General features: G+C 36.9%; 1 protein-coding gene across 1 annotated transcript in view; it reads left to right on the top strand.

The window, feature by feature from the left end:
• Positions 1 to 3,786: 3,786 nt before the first annotated feature.
• The window catches only part of LOC148958119 (uncharacterized), a 33,979-nt gene continuing 12,433 nt past the window's right edge, over positions 3,787 to 25,332 (top strand). The window contains exons 1-12 of the mRNA XM_089113500.1: positions 3,787 to 3,893; positions 4,451 to 4,509; positions 7,138 to 7,251; positions 8,902 to 9,330; positions 9,743 to 10,123; positions 10,807 to 11,057; positions 11,596 to 11,950; positions 12,732 to 12,939; positions 13,858 to 14,042; positions 24,107 to 24,184; positions 24,608 to 24,931; positions 25,069 to 25,218. Coding sequence (XP_088969626.1) covers positions 7,149 to 7,251; positions 8,902 to 9,330; positions 9,743 to 10,123; positions 10,807 to 11,057; positions 11,596 to 11,950; positions 12,732 to 12,939; positions 13,858 to 14,042; positions 24,107 to 24,184; positions 24,608 to 24,931; positions 25,069 to 25,218 — 2,464 coding nt within the window. The 5' untranslated portion in view covers positions 3,787 to 3,893; positions 4,451 to 4,509; positions 7,138 to 7,148. The remainder of the gene's footprint in view (positions 3,894 to 4,450; positions 4,510 to 7,137; positions 7,252 to 8,901; positions 9,331 to 9,742; positions 10,124 to 10,806; positions 11,058 to 11,595; positions 11,951 to 12,731; positions 12,940 to 13,857; positions 14,043 to 24,106; positions 24,185 to 24,607; positions 24,932 to 25,068; positions 25,219 to 25,332) is intronic.

Consider the following 25,332-nt stretch of genomic DNA (forward strand, 5'->3'; position numbering starts at 1 on the left):
CTCAAGGGAATTATGCGTCTGCTATTCTGATGCTGTTTTGTCGGCATATCAAAATTTTTTTGTCATTTTTATTATTATGAAATTCTTTAAAGTTGGTATTTACATAGTTCTATAAGTTAAGACTAATTCAGACCAACTATTCAAAATAAATACTCAAATATAAACTAAGCAAAATACTAAGGAATTCATAAAAAGAAGAAAAAAACATTATACATGAAACAGAATGTTTTTGATTTTTACAAATACAACAGTTGCATTCCTCTCCAATCCATCTTTTTATGCGTTTCTTAAAAGAGCAAACAGAGGTCATGATTTTAAAGTCATTTTGAAGATGGTTCCATAAGATGCTGCCACGAAATACTATTCTATCATTTCCACATCTTACAGTGTTAGTCTGAGGCAGCATTAGCAGGTCCCCTTGATCGTAAATTATATTGACTACTCTTTCCATGAACATGTCCCGCAAAATAGATGGGTTTTTCTTGTATTTACACTTATCAACCTCAAGCATTGGTTTATCTAAGTTATCAGTATGAATTTTGCATTCATTTGATATGTGTAGAAGTTCATCGTAGGAAAAAGAATAGTCATTGTGAAGAATTCGTGTTCCCTTTTGGGTGTGGTTTAAGTCTTTATTGGTCTAGCTTTTCGCCATTGACAATAGACAATAATTTAACTGATATTTGCCACAAGATGAAATAATGTTATCATCTGCAAAACTGTATACCTCTGACTGCTCAATAATGTAAATAAAATAGTTGAGAAAAATATTGAAGAGCAACGGACCAAGCATAGAGCTGTGTGGTACACTGGTCTTCATTTTCAACCAATCACTGTATATTGTACCTATTCTTACTCCTTTTATCTAATTGGAGAGGTAGTTAACCTCAGACTTCGATCCGAAAACTATATGCGTTCAACTTACGCATGATCATATCACGAGGAATCCATTGGGATCATTTCAGCAATACCTTCAAATCTAAAGTCTCATTTATTTTTCCAATCATCTTGTTGAGTGCATGCTCTGTACAAAGTGTTTTTTATAAGTGCAAAACAGATTTGATGCTTTTATTTCAAAAGTACTATTTTTCCCTCTAATAACCACTTGAAAACCTTGGAAATTGCTGGTAGTACACTGATGGGCCTATAACTAATTTTAGAGGTGGGGTCAGATCCTTGGATTGCAGATATATCTACAGTGTGCCAGGTTTGATAGAGATATCACAAAATTCACGTTGGAAATGCACCATACCATCTCCTCGTTATCATTATATTACTGAAACATTAAGGTCCTTATTGAAGTATCGAATCCTAGTATTCATCTGAGGCCAGCGTCAACGTTTGAAATTTCAACAAAAAATTTCTTGACACATATGACTCAAATTGCTTTATTTATCTTCATTCTACTTGAAGGATTCACACCTTTCTGCCTTTTAGAAATTTTTGAGGCCAAAAAAAAATTGACAAGCTAGAAAGAATTTCTTTCACCTCGTTTACAAACCCACTTTTCATGAATCCGAACTTCAAACAGTCACCTGCAAAAAAATCATTTCATTTAGCATAACTGCGTCCGTATCTCCAAGTCAAGTAGAACGTGTCAGAATTTCCTTAAACAAGTCTAGGTGCTGCTTGTAAATGCAAAGTTCATTTACCAAGAACCCTCATGTCGTTTCATGCTGATCTTTGCAACGGACTATTTGGCATCACTACAAACAGACATGTATTACTGGTTGAACTTTCTAACACAGTGTAATCATAATCATAAACAATAACTAATGCATATTCGTAAATTGAAGATCCTTTACAGTGTTAAAGAAGACCCTGAGTTCAATCAAGAACGTTCTACAAGTTAAACCCACCATTAATGATGGTACATTGAACATAGCTATGAGAGGAGAACCCAATATAATCTGCTAGCTAGGAATGATGCCCGTTCATAACATATCATTAAGAAAATATATCTAAAAGGGAATTTGTTGATCTTTTATTCTGTAACCACATTCGGATTCGGTACCAGTTTTATCTATTGTTTGTTTTCAAAATTTCTTGTACAAATACTATTCCCCGTGACTTTGAAATCTACCCTAAGCAGCTCTGAGGAATGAATTTGTTGTAAGAAATTGCTTCATCTCATGTGCAGAAAGCCTCTAATAAATGCCAAGGGTAAATTTTTTCATAGTTTTTGGAAGTACATAATCAAAGCAGGCATTCATTAGTTTTCATTCTTTTTCTTTAAATCGGACAAAGCAAGAAGAAAACTGGAATGTTGGAAAATCAGTTAAATCAAAAACGAATAAACTATTCATAAATACGTCATTTTCCTCGTCAATATTTTTTCCAACGCCCTTACCATCCTTTTCATAAACAATGCCGTTCACAGTTGTAGAGCAACAGCAACGATGAACTCTTGGGTGAACATCTTTCTATTTTACTTTGCAAGCAGGGAAAATAACAAAATATTTGTTAGAGAAACTGCCAAAAAAGGCAGAAGGTTGGCCTGACTTTTTCGGGAATGCTTCAAGCTATTACACAGAATGCTAAAAAGACAATAGCTTTAAAAGAAGAAGTTCAGCGGAGCTAGAAGGCCTCATTCGATGTGAAAAATTAGTGCAAGACTTCACAGATATTTATCTTTAGACGTGATCTTACTAAAGGACTTGAAATCTCTCATCACATTTTTGAATGCTTGAGTGTCCCTTATTCAAAAGAGTTGCCAATCTGGCAGAGGGCAGTCCAACAAAATGGGATGTCCAATCATTGAAAATTCTGTTCCTTTCTACCAACTAATAACTCTATTTGTATAAGTGGTACGGTTTATTTTCCAAAGCAGGCAACTTTTGAACCATGTATGCGTTAGAGAAATAAAACTGTTTAAGAAAATGATTAATTTGCAGACTAAAGATACTAAATTTTTTCACGTTTTTATTTGTTCTATTCACCTTTCCTGCCTTTACATAGATAGCTGAGAATTCAAATTAGCCAAAAACATTTTAATGCGTTACTCGTGGTGACTTCATCTCTGTAATACCACTCTTCTTATTCACAGATTCAACCGTATCTGTGTTTTTGAATCTAAAATTAAATGCTTTAATTTTTCGAGGGCAAAACGAATAAAAACGTTTAAGTTCTTGGAACGTTAAGCACACCACTCATAAAAAACCTATTTCTAAAATCTTTAAGACTCGACAATTATTGTGATACTTTTAAAGAGTTAAGAGCTAAAAGCTCAGCTAAGTCAGGCTAAAAGCTGTCTTAAATATGTCTTAGAACCTTTGCCTTTTCAAGGTCATTTTCTCAAAATGGTGCTCTCTAGGTTGTCTGTACATTTTGGGACTTAATGGGATTTAGACAAGTTTTTTGCAAAAACTAAATAGTTGAAAGAGAATGAAAGATTGGAAATCTACATTAGACACCTTTGGCAGTATAAGGTAGCTTTGGCTTCTGACGTAAAACTACTTCTTTGTTGATTTTTAGTATTGGTTTGTGACGTATAATGTCACCGTTGGAATGTGATTTTAATCAGTTTTGGTTCAAAGAAACATGTGATTGTCAATTATTGTAACTCATGCTGAATTCAAAGCCACTAAAAACGTGCCAGAATATGTGGTAAACGTAAGTCAAGCGAAATCACGACGACAGATTGTCGTTTACCAGTGTCGTTTACCAAGGAGTCAGTGGTTCCCGATGCCGCGTCAGGGTCAGTTATCATATTAAGAAACAAATAGTTACAGATTCAAACAGCAGCTGTCGGCATAGTTTTTGCTCTTTACTGATACCAGCAGCGCTTGAGCAGTGCCAATAAACACTGATGTTGGTAAGACCTTAAGAAGAGTGAATGGTACACTTTTCTTGCCTTGTGAGACGATCAGAGCTGGTGTCTACATTTGATACAGGTAAACCATTTTTCTAATCTTGTGACATTGCCTTCAACTTAATCAAGCTCTGAAATCATTCTACTAGACCTATGGCAGATACAGAAAATCGTGAATTTTCAAAATGGATTTTAAATCTTTGACAATTTAATTTAATAGAAGATCTTTCTGCTTCAGATTAACTACAGTAGCTTTCCTATTACGTTGACATTGCTTTTGGGAATAATGCTTTTACCTGAATTATTCATGGTCCCTGACTTGTCTGTTTTTCGTTGTTATATATACATATAAATTCTTCAACCCTTTGTATATCTTAATTTCTCCGGGCATTTTTAAAATTTATTTAAGCCTGAGCTTTTGCTTTTGAGGGGATCCAAGCTTTATTATCTGACTCGAGATCAGGGCAAAGCGCATTCGGCGATTGCTGTACTCAACGGAAGCAGAGACTATAGTGTGAGGTGTAACTGCAGTCCCTAAAATCAAACTAAAAGCTAAATGATTGTAATAATTTGAAGTTTTGAAAATGTTTTTTTGGAATTTGAGAGGGGATGATAAGAAATGTTTCTCCTTTGCTCTAGGGTGGCTATATAGATCTCAAGCTGCTTGTCGTTAACTTCGCGGGAAACATTAGACACAAGTAAGTCTATAAACAGTTTGAAAAACTTGCATGCGATCTTTGTTAAAGTTTCATGACAAAAACAAAAGTCTGTATAATTATTGAACGTTACAAAATGTTTCTGGATATTTTTGCTGTTTCTGTGAAATAAATTGAAGCATTTTTGCTAAACTTGTCGTAGAGGAACCTTTTTCACTTTTTGTAATTCAAAATGGACTTAGTCAGGGGTCGTGAGTTCGAGCCTCGCTCGGGTCGGTTATTTTCCCGCACTATCTATTAGTTAAAACTTAGTCTTTCTTTTATAATACTCAATCCTGACACCCAGTCTTGTGCATTTTTCGAGCATTTTTCCGCTTTACCTTGCCTTTGTCAAATGACAAGACAAAAGAACTAATAAGGTTGTCTGAATTTTTTGTTGAAACATTATTCAACAAAGCTTGACTAAGAAGAACTACCAGAAACGTCAATTACGTCTGAATAAGACGTTGGACGCCAATACTGTTTTGGGTTTCTTCTTGTATCTAGGATGGTAAGGCAATCACCCTAGACTGGGGGCCATATTCTAGTGTCAGAAACACCCTACGAAAGATAACAACCTGTTAACTGTGAATTGAAAGGTCGACGGATTTTTGTTCATAGACAACATTGACACAATAGCGGACTGTAAAAACTCATATTTAAGAAAATCTGCAATATAATTTGTGTCGCTTCTGCTGATTTCAATTAAAAAGAGACATATTGCGTATCTGACTCCATCGAAATTTTTAAAACACAGAACATACACGATGAAGTATTCTTGACTGTGATGCTGATAGAAATTTACTCTACTTTTGCCACGATTTTCCATAAATTTGGCATCAATTTTGCCAGTTTTAAGCTTTCAATCCATGGGAAATCTTAGATAGCAATTACTTAGAATTTCTATTGCACTTTTTATCTCTGTATTAAAATGGATTAATATAATGGGCTCGAACGATATGTATATATTATTCATTGATTTATTTAATTGTTACGAACAAAATGTTCAATTGTTGCCAGAATCCTTGCAATTCAGAAAACCCATAAGATATTGGTAAAGTGACGATTTAATCTAAAATATATATGTAAATATTCAAAAACATTCTGCCTTTTGCCCTCTTAAAGTTTTGGTCCGAATTTGTACCTGGAAAATAAAAGGGCCCAGTTTCCATGCCTATGAAACAGATTTGCCTGCCATCAAGTTCCAGCTTGCGATTAAGTAAAGGTCTTTTACAAACATATACTGTCATTGGGGGTGGACAGTCCCTGACATGGAGGCTAGAGAACCAAAAATGCAATTCTGTACCATATAGATTTCTCTTAACATTTCCGAGCAAGCCTGATATTTCTCCACGGTCAAGAAAGAGGGCTAGGTGGGGGCTAGATTAGGGAGGTAACTGTTTCTAGTGCAACCCCCGCAAATCACTTTCTAACGGGTTTTCCGTATTTGTGATGAGCCCCCTGAAGCCTAAATGGAGGGAGGGCGTATAAAATCATTGTAGAAATTAAAAAGACATCTAGATCTAGTTTGTTTTAGTAGAAATTTTTTATGAGCATGTGCGAAATCAGGGGCTTTTCACGAGAGGAGGGCTTATTTGAGGGGATCCGAGGGAAGAGGGCAATTTGAGGAATTACAGTATTGGTACCCAGGGTACCAGAGCCACATAAATTTGAGAGTGGAAATAGAAGAAAGGAGTGAAGAAGCGGAAGAGCATTTATCTGAGAGGAAGGAGCTAGACGCCCCTCGCTTCTCTGCTTGGCGCTCTGTTTACGCGCTTGAAATTATGTGGCTCCGGTACCCAGGGTAGCATATTGATCGCTGCAAATCAGCCAGGGAGCGTTTTTAATGATTTTCCCGTAAAGCCACATAAAAATCCGCCTATTCCGTCAACCAACATCAAAATTCATGATCCATGGCGGCATTTGGTCTAGGAAAAGGTGGTCTGCAAAATTCCTAGCCCCGGTGAATATGCTCCCCCTTCACCCTCCGGACTCCACTACTTACCGACATCTTACAGACAACTCAACGTCTATCCATGATAAACATCTGCAATTGCTTCTTACAGAAATATATAAAACTTCACATGATCTCAAATCAAGTTTCATGAAAGAAATCTTTACTGAAAGAAATACATGCTATAATCTTAGAAACATATCCAGAATAACGCTATCAAAACCAAAATCAAATTGTTATGGTATAGAGAGTGCAAACTTTATGGGATCCAAACTCTGGCAAGAGCTTACAAATGACATTAAAACATCTTCTAGCCTCGTAATATTTAAGAAAAAGATAAAAACTTGGATAGATACAAAATGCAGACTATGCAAGCCTTACGTTGCGCAGATTGGATTCTTGAAATAGTCATCAAATAATTGTATATTTTTATCTTATGAGTCATCCTTTTAACGTTGTACATTTCCTATATTATTTTATTCATTCATTGTAATTAATTTAAGATTTGTAAATTTAGTATAAAGAGTAGGCTTTAATTAGCTGTTGTATTAGCTAAAAAATCTGCTTCGCCTACTGTAAATAATTTTATAATAATAATAATAAAATTATTGATCATTTACTTTGTGTAGTCTGCCTGTGAAGGAAACTTCAAGTTGTTTTACCTCCTTCCTTTCCAGGAAGACTTACTATGTCTTTATGGCTAGCGTTTTTGCTGCTGTCTTCTGTTTTTGGTCTTACTGCCTCGAGGAAGAGGACAAATTATGCTGATGCCATAAATAAACGAACAGAAGGTTTGAAATTAATAGTTTGCTCAATTTGCCTGGTCTTTGTAGCTAACTTGATTGCACATTTTTATCTATGTAGACTTTTACATGACTAATTATGCTGGTGAAGTAAATCTTTCCAAGACACCCAGTAGCTTAAGCCTGGTTCTCATGTCGCCGATGGCGATCAACGCCGATGAGGGCCTTGCGATGCTTGTGATTTTTGTACGTCGCAATCATAGGCGATCATCGACGATGAACCAAAAGAGCTTCTTTCTTGTGTTCGTCGGCGATGATCTATAATTTATATGAGAACATTATCAAGGTCCATTGGCAATCATGTCTAGCTTTTATTCTACCTTTTTGGCCACACTTGCGACAGGACGATTTGTCCCAATAAAACATTATCAGTTTTGCAATTTATCAAAGAAATAAGAAAATGTAAACCAATTTACGATCAATTATGTGCAGGCTTTCTGGACAGGAGAGTATAAGCTAAGTCTTCGCAGACAGAAGACAGAAGATGGCAAGTCATCGCAGACCAGCAGTATATGAGAATACTTGCACCGGCGACGGTCGCCGACGGTCTGCGAACCAGGCTTTAGTAGCTAGACAGCGCATCTAATAAGTTTGAAACAAATATCAGAATTCTTTGCTAACTGAAGTAACAAAGAATGATTTTGGCCTATATTTAATTTCTTACTCAGACAAGAAACATCAACAAATGCGTTCCATCAAATGAAATAAAAAAGCCCCCAGTTGTCACATTCCTCATCAAATCAGGTCTTGAGGCTACAGTCCCTCATCACTGGAAGCAACGTTGAGCCGTTGGTGCATTGGCACAAGTTGCTTCACCTAACCCATACAAAATCCTAGTCTTTGATAAAGCTTAAAAGACTCAAGTACAAGCAGCTTAAAGTTCTAAGCAGGGATAGGACAAGAAAAGTCCATCTTTCCTCACCATAGAGCCGATGCACCGTTCCTACCTTAGATACCTAAGATATGAGAGAAGAAGAGAAAACATGACTGAATTAAGAGCCTAGTCTTTCCTAAACGAAAAATAACAAGAAATTCAAAACGAACCCAGAGATGTAAAAAGGCCCTGGCCTAATACAATAGAATAAATAAGTATCAGAAGAAACACACTACGCTTGATATCAAAAAGGGAGGGAGGGACGGGAGAAGAAAACAACTTGGAAACAGCATACGAAGTAAGCACGAAAATCCCGACCCAAAGCAATTAAATACACCCATCTGAGTCAATGGAACCACACTTTCGTGCAGAGGCCCAAACAACAAAACTCCTTAATTTTTTTTCCAATGACATCAAGAGGCACATAAGGACTTAAAAACCAAACTGAAGCATGAAAATTGTCACTCAAATGAGAATAAGCTAATATCAGAACCCCTAGCAAAATCAATTTCGCCAACATCCCTCGTGAAATTAACTATGATAAAATTTCATTAGATCAGCGTTTCAAAAGTTCTTTAGAGTATATGATCTTAATATACTTAGTTTATCTCAATATACTTAGTTTTCTGAGCTTGCTTTTTGAGGCATGAAAACAGCGTAAATTGGGAATGCTGATGTAGGTATTGAATAAACATAAATAGGTGAAAACCAAATGTAAAGTTGCTGTTTGTTTTATTATTCATTGGTTGTTTAATGCCTTTTAGAGAACCCAACATATTCTCAAATACAAGAAACGAATCTCGAAAGATTTAAAATTCGAAACACAGATTGCGTTTTTGAAGCTGTTCATTCATCAGACGTTCCTCAGTGCGTAAAAAACCACAGAAAAATAAGTGGATCCTGCACTCTACAGCCTGTACTTGCCCAGCTGTTCCCTGGTGTGGACATTGCTTTGCTCACAAACAATTTTGTCGCTCCTAGCAAGCTATTTCCTAGCGATGTATTAGGCAATGGCTGCACAGGACAGAGGGAGTCTGGAACAGTTAAAATCAAAACAAAACAGGAAGAGTCGTTTGATGTTGTGCCATCTTACATGACACTTGCTTCTGGAGCAGATGTGGAATTTACATGGAAATTAAAGGAGCCCGAAATGCAAAACTTGGAGGTGGATATTGTTGGCAAGGCCACTTTCGGTAAGTGTTATCTAAATAAAATTGCATGACATTCATTTCACAAGAGGGTTTGCTGTCTTTCATTACAAGATGGAAAACAAGCATTTACATCTTATTCGTTCAATGCAAGATGACGAAGGAAAATGTCGAGCATAGTTTGATTTCGAATCTAACCATTGAAATAAAATTATTTAAGTGCTACTTAATAGAAACAGTCACCCTAGGCAAAAAGGGGATGTAGTTTTGTTTAAGGACTGGCAGTTATCGCTTTCAACTCATATAGGACGCATGATTTAGCACTCAAAACAAGTCCTAATATGATCAAGCTATAGTTTACAGATGAAGACTTCTCAATTTAAAGATATGCATATTGCTTATTGTTGACTTTAATTGTCTCACGGCTATAATCAATCGTCTTCTTTTTATAAAATAGGAAATAGCCCTGGCATAATTGTAAGATTGGGAAGCAGAAATGGAAAACAATTCAAGCTAGAACTTCAGCTGTCAACTCTAACTTTGGTTGAGTTGTTTGAACACTTCGACATTGTCATCCAGAGTTCTGTTAACAGTGAACTTACTTTCGAAAGACAAGCCCTCGGCTTAGATGCTCTAACATTTATTAACCCGAAACTTCATGGCATCGTCTCTCCAGGATCTGGTTATGAATTTGTTGTAGAAGGATCAATTGAAGGCTCAATTTTGATCACAGATGCAAGCAGCATTTTTGCTGCTATTCAAGGTTTTGAAAAGAAAGATGAAGCTGGGGCAGGGAGAAATTCACACGCAGTTGGAATAGTGCTTGCTTTATATGAAAGTAAAATAATCAACCTTTATAGTTTTCATTTTAATTTTTCCCTGTAGAGTTTTCTTAATTTTCAATCACTGATTTAGGAATTTGAAGGTAGCGCGAGCCAATAAAACGCACTTTTATGTAAATAACTAGGATTTCAAGAAAAATTGTACTAGGAATAAATGATTTATTCCTTTTGCTAGCTAACATTGATTATCTTTTACTTTAGCTAACATTGATTAATTTAAGTAAAATTTTACTTAAATTACCAGTTATTTTTTTAATATATTGTACAGCGCGTATCATTTATCTTAAGCATCCTATTCTTACTAAAATGTAAAAGCTTTGGAAATGAAGAGTGCAGACAAAATTCTCTATAAGCCTTTTACCATATAAGATTCTAATGAGTTCAGTACTTATCAAAAGCATTTTCGTAACATCTGTACGAGGAACTAAGTTGCTATCGGTACGAGGAACTGAGTTGCTTACTTTAATAAAACTTATCAGATAGATCCATTTTCATACTTTTTGCAAAATTATTTTCAAATTTTACGTTTTTCATGGCACCCTGGGAAATTATGCTATGAGTAGTGACAGACAAAAAGCTTAACAATGTCGTAAAATATTTCCTTTTGCAATGCCTTTCTCAATTTGTTAACATGAGACACTTTTTTACTCGTTTGACTGAATTTTCACTCGATTTACAGATGAACAAATGAATCAATTGATCTATGCACTCACTGGGGTGACTGTGCCTGATCTACTCATTTTTCAAAACTCAAGAGAGATAGTCATTTCACTTGCAACGGAAGAGGTCTATGCGCTCAGTACAGTAAGGTTACAAAGCCCCTTGCGTAAATATATCCCGGAGGAGGGCTTGCAAGTGCTAACAAAAGGGCTCAGTATAATGCACCTTTCACAAAACACAAATCCAGACATAAAAAACCTGAAGAACGAGGTAGGAATGCATCATATACTTAATGTATATTCTATTCTAATATTCAAAGTATTAATCGAAAGTTTAATCGTGCTTGTAGTTTTCTAGAGTTTTTCTATTTGCCTCAAACTATGCAAGGGTTCAGTCATAATAACCTAGAATAGCTACTACCACTGGTATTAGGCAGGTCATTGTTATCTGTCTGGTAATAGAATCAAGGTATGCAGTTTGGCTGAAAATAAACAAGTGTTCGATTATAATAACCTAGAATAGCTGTTACCACTGGTATCAAAGCATTATTACGTCGCCATAATTATTAAATGTTCAGTAATGGAAGTGGTCATTTCCATTTAATCAACATAAGATGATTGTGAGAATAGTAAAGATAAGAAGGATGAATATCAAGTCTAACCTTTAGGAGGTATTGGATAAGGCCAATGCTTAATAATAAGTAGCTATGATTTTCAATAAATGAATAAGACAAACATTTTCAAAAAATCGACAATGTGACAATTTGTGAAAGACGTTGCTAGCTGAAAAATCTTGTTATCGTTTACAGATGGTGAAAAGCCTGTTATATCGTTGTGATATCAGCAAAAGCAAGTTAACTTGGGAGACTCCGATGATTATTAAAACAAGCCTGGATAATCTTAAAAATCTTCTAACAAGTGCTGCTGATACAATGAGAATGATACCACTTGCTGGGACTACGAAAACAGTTCTAGTGAGTATTGAGTTGACAAGACCTGAATTGACTCTCCAACTCAATTTCAACTTGAGTGAACCTGTGAAGGTAATGCCATCAGGATTTATCACGCTGAAAGCATCAACAATGGCTCTCTACAGCAAGAGCGTACGCAGTCTCAGTTCTGTAAAGTGGAATTTGAAAGGAGCTGGTAACGAGCTTATACTAGGTTCGTATTTTTAATCCTGAATTTTCGGAAAAAATATTTATTTTCTGAAAGGTATCCTTTTACCGTTTTACTTCACAAAGAGGTATATTGGGAAAGTTTGATTTCATAATGAGTATCAAATGTGCTAGCCAAATTCTGATCTAGGTTATGATTTCTAAAAACTTGAATATTCAAAGTAAAAAATGCTCTTCAATTCTAATGAAATTTTATCTCTTCTTGGTCTGCTTCAAACCGTTTTTGCTGCAATTAATTGTGACGGGCTGCGATCGACTGCGATTGTGTGACTGAGATTAGCGGATTTATACCATCGTCTAAGCAAAGAGGTCCCCAATGAAAGTGAAAAGTTGAACTGTTTTGGATCTCACGCTTGATAGTGCGTTGCCTATAAAGCGAGTTTTCAAATTGAAATTCTTGAACATTACAGGCTATAGCTGATAGAGACAAGTGCATTGCTTGCTGCTGATCATATGACAGTAGATCGTCGATCAGCATGCTGGATTTTGTACGGATTCCGTAGACACAAGAAAACATAATTTTGAAATAGTATCGTCTACATTATTGGAAACATCCTTGGGGTTCTTTCGATTACAATCCAGCTTCTATGATTGCAGTGACCACTTTCCTTGGCTATGACAAGGGGTGCCTTCTGCAGCACTAGTTTTACTTGCAGTTAAACATTTACAACTTAAAATCGCATAATTCAGAAAATGATTCAAAAGTTATCGAGCTGGCATGATTCCATCAAATGGAGTTTTAAGGATCTTTCCATTCTAATTTATAGATGAACGTGTGGATGTAACCGTATCAAAGAAGAGAAACAGAGTGTTCGTTGAAGCAGAAGTTAATATATTTTCTATCAAAACAATCTATGACCGGTTGAAAGTCAAGCCATTAATTGAGGAAATGTTGCAGATGTTCCCTTTCTTGTCAATGTTTCCTATCAAAAGCTTGAACTTCGTTGTGTCATTTAAAGAGCCGACACTCCTACGGTTGGTTTATTCTTTTTTAATATCAAATGAACAGACGATCCATTTTTTAATGCATTTGCATTCGAAAGCAACTTTACAAAGGCTTTAGAGCTCAGTGTGAAGCTGTTGTAATCATTTATGCTTTTCGGTTATCTACCAGTTGGTTTAGACGAACCAGCACTTGCTCTAAGATCAGTTGCCTTTTTAAATTTGGCATTACACGCACAAGCGCTGTGTAAATAAATTATGTTATTTTCATACTGCAAAGTGCAAAATGTATTCTGTGGGGGTAGCATTCAGGGCTGTTAGAAGAATAGGACAGTCTCGAATCAAAAGACAAGAGAATTAAAGAAAAGGTGTCATGAGAAACGTGAGAATGAAACTTTGGTTTGTATGATGCAGCTTTGATATATAAATGTTGTTCCCAAGCCTTTGCCGTAATGCACATGTGCATTTGATGTGCCTACGATCACTAGTCCAGACAAATGAATAAAATACCAGCCCTAGATAATAAGCATCTATTCATGTTTCGCCAGAATGGTCCTACCAACTTTAAAGTATGTTTTAGCTTATAATTTACATCGATAAGGTAGGTTCGTTGGTGTCATTTCTACAAATTACTGCTAACTGCTCGAAGCGTGAGTTTTTGTGTCCATAACTTTTTATCCTAAGTGTTTTCTTGTTTTTTTTTAATCGTCATCAACTTTCATTCAAAGAAATATGATGATGACTGAAAAAAGAGCCTTGATGATTCGTTTCATGTCAAAAACATTCTTCACAATGAGCATGGATATAATAGATCACTTTATTCAATGTTAATTTTCTTCTTTTTCGACGCTTGTTACTGGTACAAGCATTGAGTAACATTTTTGGACTACCCAGTTGCAAATATAGCTTGAGGTAAAATAAAGTTTAAATTTTTCCATTAACTGTTTTCAGACTGAAAGGAACAGTAACAATGGCAGAAAACCCTTCTCTCGAGATCATTTACCACACAATGACAAATGGTGAGCCTGGATTAAAAATCGGAATGCTTTTTCAGAAGGCATTCTTGCATAAAATCATTAACGAGATATACGGAGCGACAGTAATGAAAACAGCGTGGATGAAATTTACGACAATAGGTGAGTTACACTATATATTTGAGTGAGTTTGATGTTAATATAAATTTATGATCACCTTTCGCCCCCCAGTATCAAGTGAATTATGTTTTGCTCACAGGGGCGTCGAGGCAAGGGGGCAGGCAAGGGGGCAATCATCGACCATTCGGCAATTTTCTATGTCGGAAATTTCGTATCTGTTCGGCAAAATAATATCTTATGGAAAAGCAGAAATTTCAAAAAAATTGATCAGTATAAGAAGGAAGATTCTAAAGTTTCTGAAGACAAAAAAAGTTTCTCAAAACAGAAAAAGTTTCTGAAGACAGTAAAACTATTGGTTTTTAATTGCACATTTGTCTATCCAGAACTGTACATTTGTACAGGAAATGGCAAGTTTGCCAATGGGTATTGCTAAATGCGAGTGCAAAAAACAGGTTGCGCTCAACAATTGGCCACAGGGTTTATTTTAACGTGCAGTGATAAATCATAAATTTGCAACATAGCCATTTACGAAAAATTCCAAGAACATATTCGTATAGTAAAGGCTGTGCTGATAGTCATAATTAAAAAACACACTAACAAAAAACAGATTAAATACTTCGCTGAACTAGCGTATTTTCATTCTCGTCTTGTGCAATTTCTTGGCTTTCGAAAACTTTTCGGAACCAATACTGCTCGTCAACATTTGGGCTGTGTTGGATTCGGTGTCTTCTATCTGCCATGAAGTGGTGAACAGCTGGTCGTAGATTGTATTGCGCCAGTATACTCTTTTTTCATAAGAACAATTTTATAAAAAGACGAGCCCTAAAGCTGGTCAAAAGTTAAGAACAAATCAAGAACAAGCTGAGGCTGAGCTACTGTAAAATGCAATTTTAAACAACGCTTTATCTCAAAAACGAAGATTTTTAGCTATGTGTGGGTACTTATTCGGTGAATATTCAAGCTAGACGGCAAATAAATATTGTCTCACTCACTTTGTTGGCAAATGAGGCCTGAACACTTCCCAAGAGCGAAAACGCTAACAATCCCATTGCTCACACCCTATTAATTTAAGAACAAATTAAGAAAAACCCAGCCTCAGATTTTCAGAAAATATTTAGAACAATCAGCCTGAGCTTAAATTTACTGGTTCTGATAAAAGAGAATGTACACGCATAGTTAAATTTATGTACAAATTGTTACTGATGGTTTGGCTTTGAACTCGGTTTCTTGAACTTGTTTTCATGTGACTGTATGCAGATACACGAAGAAGGCTCTTGAGATAGCCGAGCTCTGAGGAGGCAAATATTTCGATATGAAGACTTCTTTCTCTCGTCTCTTTCTTTCTTTATACGCACTCCCATGTCAAGGCCACCTTTGCAACCTGTTCAAGACCCTTGACGCTCTGAAAGCCAGGGTAGGGATGGCATCCCAGCAGGGGCGTTGTGGCTAGGCGGGACACCGAGAAATTTCCCCGGAAAATATTTTGTAAAATATGTGAGTTTGTAAAACCCCCAAAAAAAATTTAAAATGAATAAAGTCCTTGGTGAGAACACCCCTCACTTACTTGTAGACTCAAGTTCACAGTTCAGAATTAGAGGAGGTCAACATTCAAAAACAGGCCGCTGCGAAAGAAATGCGTGGAATATAAACAGGGCCGCCAAGAGGGGGACAAGTGTTAGAGTTACGCGGAAGATTGTTGTAGATATGTGAAAATGAAACACAACATATACAACGATGAAACGAATTCTGCCATATTGCATTACAAAGCACGAGGTAACTCTAATAGGTTAAGTACTTCATGTAAAGATGAAACGTGATTTCTAACACTCCAACTCGTTGAGTCTTTTCTCAGCCTTTTGAACAGAACAATGATAATAGTAATAATAATAGATAATAATAATTCCAAGTTTTTTGCAAAGTTCTTCAAATCTTGGACGAGGAAATCCTTTTGTCATAAGATCATCTAAATTATTGTTTGTAGGACAATAATTTACTTCCACTGAAAAGACAATAATTTCTTTTCAACAAGGTCTCTGATGTAGTGATATCTCACGTCAATATGCTTTGTCCGGGAGTGGTTGTCAGGATTCTTTGAAAGAGCAATTGCGCCCTGATTGTCCTCATTCAGAATATTAGTTTGTTGCTCATATCCCAAATCCTTGAGGAATGATCTCAGCCACATGGGCTCCTGTGCAGCAGAAGAAAGAGCTATGTATTCTGCTTCGGTAGACGATAGTGCAACTATTTCCTGACGTTTACTGCGCCAACTGACTGTACCACCGCAAATTTTGAAAAACATATCCTGAGGTAGATTTCCTTTCAACAACATCTCCTGCTCAATCAGCATCCGTAAAACCGAATACATCAAAAGATGTCTGACATGACGCATCAAACTTCAATCTTACGTTTAGAGATCCTTTGATGTACCTCAGTATACGCTTTACAGCTTTCCAATGATTCCAATGTTTTGACATGAATTTGCTTAAAATCCCTACTGAAGTAGCTAAATCTGGTCTTGAAATCGTCATGGCATATGTGAGACATCCAATTAGTGTTTGGTAATCTTGCAAATTAACGGATTTCTCATCATCCTTCTTATCATTGTACTTTGATTAGGATCAATGGGTTTTGTTAGTAGCTTACAGTCCTGCATGTTAAAACGCTTCAGAACATTTTCTAAGTATATCTTTTGTGAGACAGTCAGTGTACGCTCTTCCCTGTTTCTTGAGATACTCATGCCAAGAATATGATGTGCCTCTCCCTAGTCTTTCATCTCAAACTTTCTTTGTAAGTCTGCCTTCTCAGTTTCCATCATTTGTGCATCATTGCAAGCTAAAATAAGGGCATCCACATGTATAGCAAAACTCATGATGCTCTTCTTGTTATTTCTAGTAATGTTTTTCACATACACACATGGATTTGCTTTATTTTGAACATAACCAGAGTCTTTAAAATACTGGTCAATCACACTATTCCAGCATCTTGCAGCCTGCTTTAAACCATACAGACTCTTTTGCAATTTGCCAACATAATCTGGATTCTTTGTATCTACATAGCCTTTTGGCTGCTTCATGTAGATTTCTTCATCTAAATTGCCATTCAAAAGGCTGTTTTCACATCCATTTGATGGATTTCTATGCTCATGGCAGTAGCAATGGAAATAATTACTCTAATGGAATTTGCTCTTGTAACTGGTTCAAAAACTTTATTATAATCTACACCTTGTTGTTGGGAATACCTCTGTGCCACTAGTCTGGCTTTGAATCTGTCTACAGTACCGTCAGCTCTGTGTTTCACTTTAAACACCTATTTTGAGCCTCCAATATTTCTATTCTTGGGCAATGAAACAAGTGTCCATGTTTCATCCTTGAGCAATGATTCATACTCTGAGTCAGTTGCTTCTCTCCATTTTTCTGCATATTCATCATTCCAAGCATCTTTAATTAATCTAGGCTCTTGTTGTAAGACTGTTAAGATCAAGAGCTCCTTGGTAATTGCAGGTAAGCACGTGTGCCTTAAGGGTAGCACGAGGCATAGTGCCAGGTATTATTTCTATCTGATCGTACCACCTGTATAATTTACCTTTAAATAGAGTTGTGATGTAAAGAAAAAAGAAAAAAGAATAAAGATATCAGGGTAGAAGTTGAAGGGCACAAGTGGCGGCCTTTGAGCCTGCCGTGTCCTGGGCACTGCAGTGTAGATTTCTACAATAGATAAAAAACGTACGAAGAAACATCAAGAAGTGTCATCTCTGGCTCATCTCTGTTATGTTGTCTTCCATCCACAACCTTATGGTAGTCGGGAATCCACGACCACGATTATTCTTCAACCAAGCACCACAATTATTCTTAAACCAAACACCACGATTATTCTTCAACCAACAACCAATAGCTCTACCAATCAATGAACGAACCTCAACCAAATTCCTCGCAAGTTAAAAGCAGTATACCTTATAACACTGGTGGCCAGTGTGGGTCCCCGAGCGGATGGAGTCAAAAAGGAAAGAAGATGGTCATACATCATCAAATCTGGCTGCTCCGATTGTAATTCTTGACAAAACAATATTGATGATTCTCAGGAGGTGCAACCATGAGTGCTACAATGCACTTGCCATTCTTTTGGCCGCCCTGAGGACCAATGCAGAAGAATCACGAAGAGAACTTTGAATGACATAATATGAAAAATAAGAAAGCGTTTACACAAGCAAACTGAACAGTCAAATTGAAATTCAATTCAAATACACAAATGTCATGCTTTTATATTCTTTAAATTTTTCCAGAACTTCACATTTGTTCTTCATGAAATGTGTAACTGTCATTCTTGAATGGTCATCAATAAAGGTTAGCAAATATCTGGCACCACCATCTGATGCAATTTGCATAGGACCACAGACATCTGAGTGTACCAAATGTAGAATATCACTGGCATGTTCTGTTCCCTTCTTGGAGAACTGTTCTCTGGACTGCTTGCCTAAGGAGCATCCTTCACAGTCTCTATCAAAATTGTATGAGTCAGTTTTTATTCCTGTGACAATGCCATTTCTTGCCACATCTTTCACACTATCATAGCCGAAGTGTCCAAGACGTAGATGCCAAAGTTCCAAAGACTGACCTCCTGTGGAATTTGCTGTAGTAGCAGTAGCAGGAAAACTTCTTCACAATCCAGAACATTTCCTTCTTTGTGGCCTCCAAATGTAACATCTTTAGATTCCTCATGAGGTATAATGCATTTCATTGTAATATCTCCTTGACCCTTAGCTTCAATTGTCTTATTGTCAGCCAGATAAATTTTCTTTCCATCCTGTATTGTTTCATAATTTCTCATGTTTTTATCCTGTGATGACATATGCTGAGTTGCACCTGAATCAATAATCAAAGTCTCAAGATTGTTGGAATCTACAGTAAGTGCCATAGTTGATGATACCAAGGTCTGCTTGGTGTGTGTTACATTTCTGCTGTCATTACCTTTACCCTTAGCATGACCTTTTTGATTTTGTGGTTTACTCCAACAATCTTTAGCCAAATGACCAACTTTATGGCAATTGAAACATTTCTTACCATCAGATTTTGATTTCCAATTCTTTATTCATCTAGTCGTTAAACATTATCAAAGGATTCCCCTTCACCAGCAATTTGTGCACGATCAGCAACAGTCAAAATTAAGCCCCGTTAAAACGCTCTCAACATTTCACTGAACATCGCTCAACATTTGTACAGTGATGTTTAGTGATGTTTAGTGATGTTGAATTGGGGTGTTAAAACGCTCTTAACAATGCGACGCAACATTCGTTGAGCGTTGAACTTCGGACTCTCAGAGATCCAAGACAAGTTTGGAAGATGAACTTCGGATACTCTTCCACTTTAACAGTAGCTGCCTGATGATTTCCTAAGGTCAGGATATTGGTCTTGCAACATGCTTTGAATTGCTATCTCTTCCGATTTGCTTTCACTGCCAACTGTTTCCAAGCGTTTATCATGGTGTGCCATTACGATTTATAAAATTCAACCTCTCTCAACCTCTTGGTCTGATCTGAAATCTTGACACGCTGAAGCCTTTCTTTGGCGCGCAAAATCCAAGTCTAGTGCGCTTACGCCGACTGAACATTGTTGTATGGGGTGTTAAAACGCTCTCAACATCTCTCAACAACACCTTTAACAATAGAAATGTTGAGTCGACCCGCTGAATATTTTTGAATCTGTTCAAACTCCACTCAACATCGCTGAACACCGCTCAACACCACTCAACATCACTGGACAGGGTGTTAAAACGCTCTCAACATTTGCACTCTACAAATGTTGAGCGATGTTCAGTGAAATGTTGAGAGCGTTTTAACGGGGCTTTAGGCCTTTACTTTTTCCCATGATAATTCCATTTCCCAATGGGAAGTTGCACACAAGCTGTTATAAGATGTAGGCAATTTTCCTAACACTATTTCACAAAAATCATTTTCGGGCATTGAGCCCCCCATTTCGAGTAACTGATCTCTTAATCTGCACATTTTGTCCAAAAATCCAGAGCATTATCGCCCTCTTGCATTCGCATATACGATATTTTGTCTCTTAAATCAATTCTCCTTACCAAAGATTTCCTTTGAAATTGATTATTAGGGGATTCCCAAGTTTCAGCTGCAGATTTGCAATTTCTAACGTGAACTAGCTGATTGTCACTTACATGAATCGATAAAATGGCTCTTGTTTGTCATCTTTCTCCTTGAACTTGTTTCCCTGTGCATCATTTGCTTTTGAAGATAATTGAATGTCCCCTGATGCGTATCTGAATAGCTTTCTTGCCTGTAAAAAGCATTTCAATTCTGAATTTCCAATTGTCATAGTTAGTACTATCAAGTGGAGCGATCCTAACACTTGTACCTTTTTACCCATCGTGATAAAGTAAATGTACAACAAATCTCTAGCGAAAGTGCTTCCATTATCCTGGGCCCATAACCTGTTAGAGTTACGCGGAAGATTGTTGTAAAAATGCGAAAATGACACACAACATATTCAACAATGAAACGAATTCTGCCATATTTCTTTTACAAAGCTCGAGGTAAATCTAATAGGTTAAGTACTTCATGTAGAGATGAAACGTCATTTCTAACAACAAGTAGGGACAAATTGCCACAGAGCCTACAGGTTTAGAGGACCTCTTAAAGCAAAGAACGCACGGAAAGTATGCAAAAAATTGTAAAACGTTGTAAACGACTGCAAAAAAGCATTCTGAAATGTATTTCAAGCTAATTTAAAGGGCACAGCCGCAAAAATTTTCTGCTCGCTTCGCTCGAAGTGCACTTTAGTGCTCTGTCGCGTTTGGGTTCAGGACGTAAATTCTCTCAATCAATTCGACATCTTGTTATTCATATCGATGTGCACTCTGATTCAATGGTCACCCTTTCTTTCCCCAACAACTGTCACTAGAGTTTTAGAATGACTACTCTCCTCCCAAATTTTTTCTAAAAATCAATGATCGATGTTTTCTGAGAATCCTCGAATGGTCTATTCTGAGCGGTATAGTTATTTGTTGAACTTTAGTCTTGGATAGCCATTCTAGAAGGCTTGATTTAAAAAAAAATTTTCACGTCGGACCCAACCATGGTGGGTCCTCCTATGCTACTGAACTTGATTCTTAGCACCCCCCCCCCCCCAAATCAATTTCGTGGCGCCGTTTCTGCTTAAAGAGACTATGGTTAGAGAAAAGAGGATGAACCCAAAATAAAAATTGCGTCGAGCCTTTAAAGATGATAAAAATGGCGTCTTTGTAATTTTTCGTTGGTGCATGGTTCCCAGGTACGTACCATTTTAGGCGACATGCGGTTTTGTGATTCGCGATGAAAAGCGGGCCCCCTTTTGATCATTTTCTCCCGGCCCTTTTCTAGGAGCCACAACGCCCCTGCATTCCAGCATTCCTTGGCAGTCCACCATTAGTTATCAACGGTCTGTAAGTGAACCACTTGCTTGACCTCTGGGAGGCTCGAAATGAAACATAAATACTATGGGGAATTTAAACGGTCACTTTATAAAACTAATGCTTCAACTTTACAAAGATACTTTGCCTTTGGTTTCCAATAGAATTGTTCTCCTGTTGATATTCTAATGCTCATGTTTTATTGTTAAAAGTGTTCCTAAAATTTGCAATGCCTTTTCTGTCTACATGTCGTGGTCTTTTCAAAAACAAAACAGATGGAACATATGTTCTAGAAGTTATTCTTTCTAGATTTTTTTTGCCGCCAGCCATGGTGGCTGCTTTCACTAAACCATTTAAAATTCTTCAAATTTTCTTCTTAGTTAAAAAAAAGTTAATGAACATTTCCATGTATCTTGCTCAAGGCCTACGCCACCGGGAGGGCTGGAGGGGCCACTTTTTTGCGAAGCAATTAGTTTTAATGCTGCAGTAAAAGGGAAACAAACCTTGGCCCCCACTTTTGCTAGCCTTGACCTTCACTTTCAAATTCGTGGTGTAGGCCCTGTCCTGGTTTCTAAATCTATGTTGTAAATGTTTTAGATTAGTTTTTATAGTTCCAAGAACGTCATACGGTGACGCCCTGTATTAAACCCATTAACCATCTAAACTTTATGGTAAAATGATACAAGAAAGTTTATGAATACTTCCTTGGATCATTTTTCAACTTTGATCGGTATTGAAATCATTTTAGATGCAGTTTCCAGCAGTCGCTATAATGTTATACTTCCCGCCATCAACACTGATGACATTGTGCCCCCCCCCCCTCATTTTCAATCACATTTCACCCGGCCTGATGAAGTTGTACCATGGGCTTAACTTCAGGCGGCGCCAAAATAGGTTGATGCCCCCCTAACCAATTTTGAGCCACAACGTCATTGAAGTGCACACAGCTCTCAAGACTGCTTTCCAATTTCTTTTATCCATGCTGCTCTGGTTGACATCTTCGTATTTGTCAGCTGAGACATAAAAATCAATATCGGGTGCAACTGCATCATTGACTTCACAAATTCCATCCTTTTCTGAATTGAATTTCACGAAGTTGGGAAAGGGGCCTTTGCAGTATCATCCAGCTTCAGTCTGTTTCATTTTGAAATTTTCCAATGCAAGCAAAACTTCCGACCTTATTGCATTATTATGATTTCTTCCTTCTGAAACAAACTGATTCATCCGACTTTGGCGAGGTCCCTTTTTTGCAACAGCACTTTCTCAAAAAATGTACCCTTCTCTTCTTGAAAGTTTCTTCCCAGCCTCCAAAAATGGGGCCTTCGTGCAGCTTTTCAAGCTTTTTTATGAACACCAAAGATAAAAATGTTTGCTCTAAATCCAAATCTGGGGTAAAAGTGTTGAAACTACGCCCGTAAAATCAAGCTTTACCTAAATATATGGAGTGATTAAAAATCCTAAAATAAACCCTGACAGGCCAAGAGAGGCTAAATAATAGTTGAGCTTGCCTTTTTTGATACTCAGTTATGATGAAGCAATCGGCAGGTTTGCTGACACACCTGGCTTTTCATGCACTGAAAGTCGTCCATTTTGTTTCTTTAGAATGTTATGATATCAATTATCAGTCCTATTGCGAGTTTTACTGCCCATCCCAAATACTGATCGCTGATGACTATGATTATAAAATGTTTGAATACAGATGCTTGCTTTTCTCTGATCGACTTATTGAAGTCAGTCAAAGTGGTGCTGCATTCTGCATAATTTTAATGTGAACCTGTTTCCGGAAAATTTGCAAGCTTCGCTCCTCCTAAGAGTCACTACCCACGACGCCCTAGGCAAGGCATTTCCGATTCATAAACGAGAAACGATCTCTTTAGGAGGATTTTTCAATTCCATTGCTATTTTGCATCAACATTAGAGATAAGTAATATTGCAACTTTTGAATAAAATGACTTCTAAAGGTCAAAAAGCTGATATTGAATTTAGGTCATTTAAAAGACCTAAAACTTTTGCAAGTGGTAAAGACCTTTAGCGCTAAGATAGGGGCTCTTTTAATTGAAGTCAAACACAAATGTATGTATTTTGGTAATGTTAAAGAGCCAAAATTGTAAGGATTTGGTGGCATTTACACATAAACTGTCTTTGTACTTATTCTTTTTTTGATGGAGGCCTTTAATACGTAGCAACGTAATTTTTGAAGATCGTGCCTCGAACACTCTTGTCCATGTCCATTTCTACTTGTACTTAACTAAAACATATCCACGTGGGAAAACAATCCTACAGATACATGGTGGTGTTAACCACTGAAATATATAGAAATGATGCGTGATCTTTGCACACAATGCTAAAACATTTGCTAGGTTGGAATTTACCGGGCAACCGCATATTAATGCTGGAGAAAAAACGAAAACCACTTCCCAGCCATTGAGTATAAAAATCCTGACCCGGCATTTGTCAGGAAAAAAGATTTTTGTTCTGCCTCTTCTCATGGTTCTACGATACCTGCTGGCTATTTGCTCCTTGCTGCACTTTTTTTGCACTATTGGTAAAAATCCCAATCCCTAAAAAAGACTTATTTGTATCAGTGACAATTTATTCAGAAAACGAGAGCGGTGGAGGCTGTTTCTGAGACAGAGCTTTGGGTCATTCTCCTACCTGTTTCAGATAACTGAGGTTACTGTTATCGCATAATTCTCCGTTTTTAGCAATATTGATGAAAGTCAATAAAAAAAGAAGCGGGCATGCCAATTTCAGTAATAAGAAGCTCAACAAAGCAGATCGGGGTATGAAATATTTTTTTTATATATAGTTTGTCAGCTTTCACAAGACTATCTTTGCATTTTTCTCTCTCCGACAATAAACTATTGTTAGTCCTTTGTACAGCAGAACTGGAAGATTGAAAGAAGGTGCGGAAGCTAAACACAATGCTTTGGCGAACATTCAACTAAATACGAGCGTTGAATAATAACCTAAACATAAATAATCAAGTTTATAGCGAAGTACAGATTGCATACAGGGCTATTGACTAATTCGCATATTGTATAAATCCGCTCACATTGATGGAAACTTTAAAGAAATTTAAATATTCGAATTTTGCCTTTTTTTATTCGTAAAACCACTTGTTCAATGGTTTCCAGTATAAATGATTCATTTACCAATATGTAATTCCTTGAAGATCGATAAAATTTCACCATAAATCGTTTTAGCAACGGATAATGGCATTGGAGTGGTAGCTGATAAGCTTATGTTGAGGAGATGTGGAGCCTGGAAAATCTGCAATTTTCTTTCAATGTATGATGGGACCCAGAGACAGCGAAAACCCAGACTGAAAGGAAGGTTCATTGGTAGAATTGGCAGAAAAAAACTTGATCTAAAAGCTGAAATTAACTGGTCACTTAAACTTGGTGAAGCAATTGACTTTGTTGGAAAGGAAGCAGAAATAATTGTTGGTCAAAGAGGAGATTTCTTCCGGCTTTTGGGAAACGTCACGATAAATGTCGGAGAATCTGCTCCCCGTGAGGAGTTTTTTGGTAAGACCTTTGCAGAATAATGGCTACTCAAAACATTCGTTGATTTGTCCATACATTTTGAATTGTTCTTTATCTGTTTTGTAATAAAAAGTGCTGTACAGATAAAGACTTCATTGGTGTTCATTCTTGCACTGTAGGTAAAATTAGAGCTACCAATGAAAACACATTGTTGCTGCGATTTGGGAGAGAAACAGATGAATCCACCACACTTTTAGGACTTGGTAGCATAACAATGAAGCCTGTTAAGGCCAGTGTGCAATTACCTCTTGGACCATTAGAATTGATTGGCAAGTATCGCTCATGAGCCAATTTTATCACAGCTATGTAAATTCATAATTTTCTTAACGATGATTGAATTTTATCATGCTCCTTCTTCGTATTTTGTGTGACGCCATTCAATC

The sequence above is a fragment of the Rhopilema esculentum genome, chromosome 17 (assembly GCF_057945365.1).
Source record: "Rhopilema esculentum isolate cy_ngs chromosome 17, ASM5794536v1, whole genome shotgun sequence".
In the NCBI taxonomy this organism is placed as follows: domain Eukaryota; kingdom Metazoa; phylum Cnidaria; class Scyphozoa; order Rhizostomeae; family Rhizostomatidae; genus Rhopilema; species Rhopilema esculentum.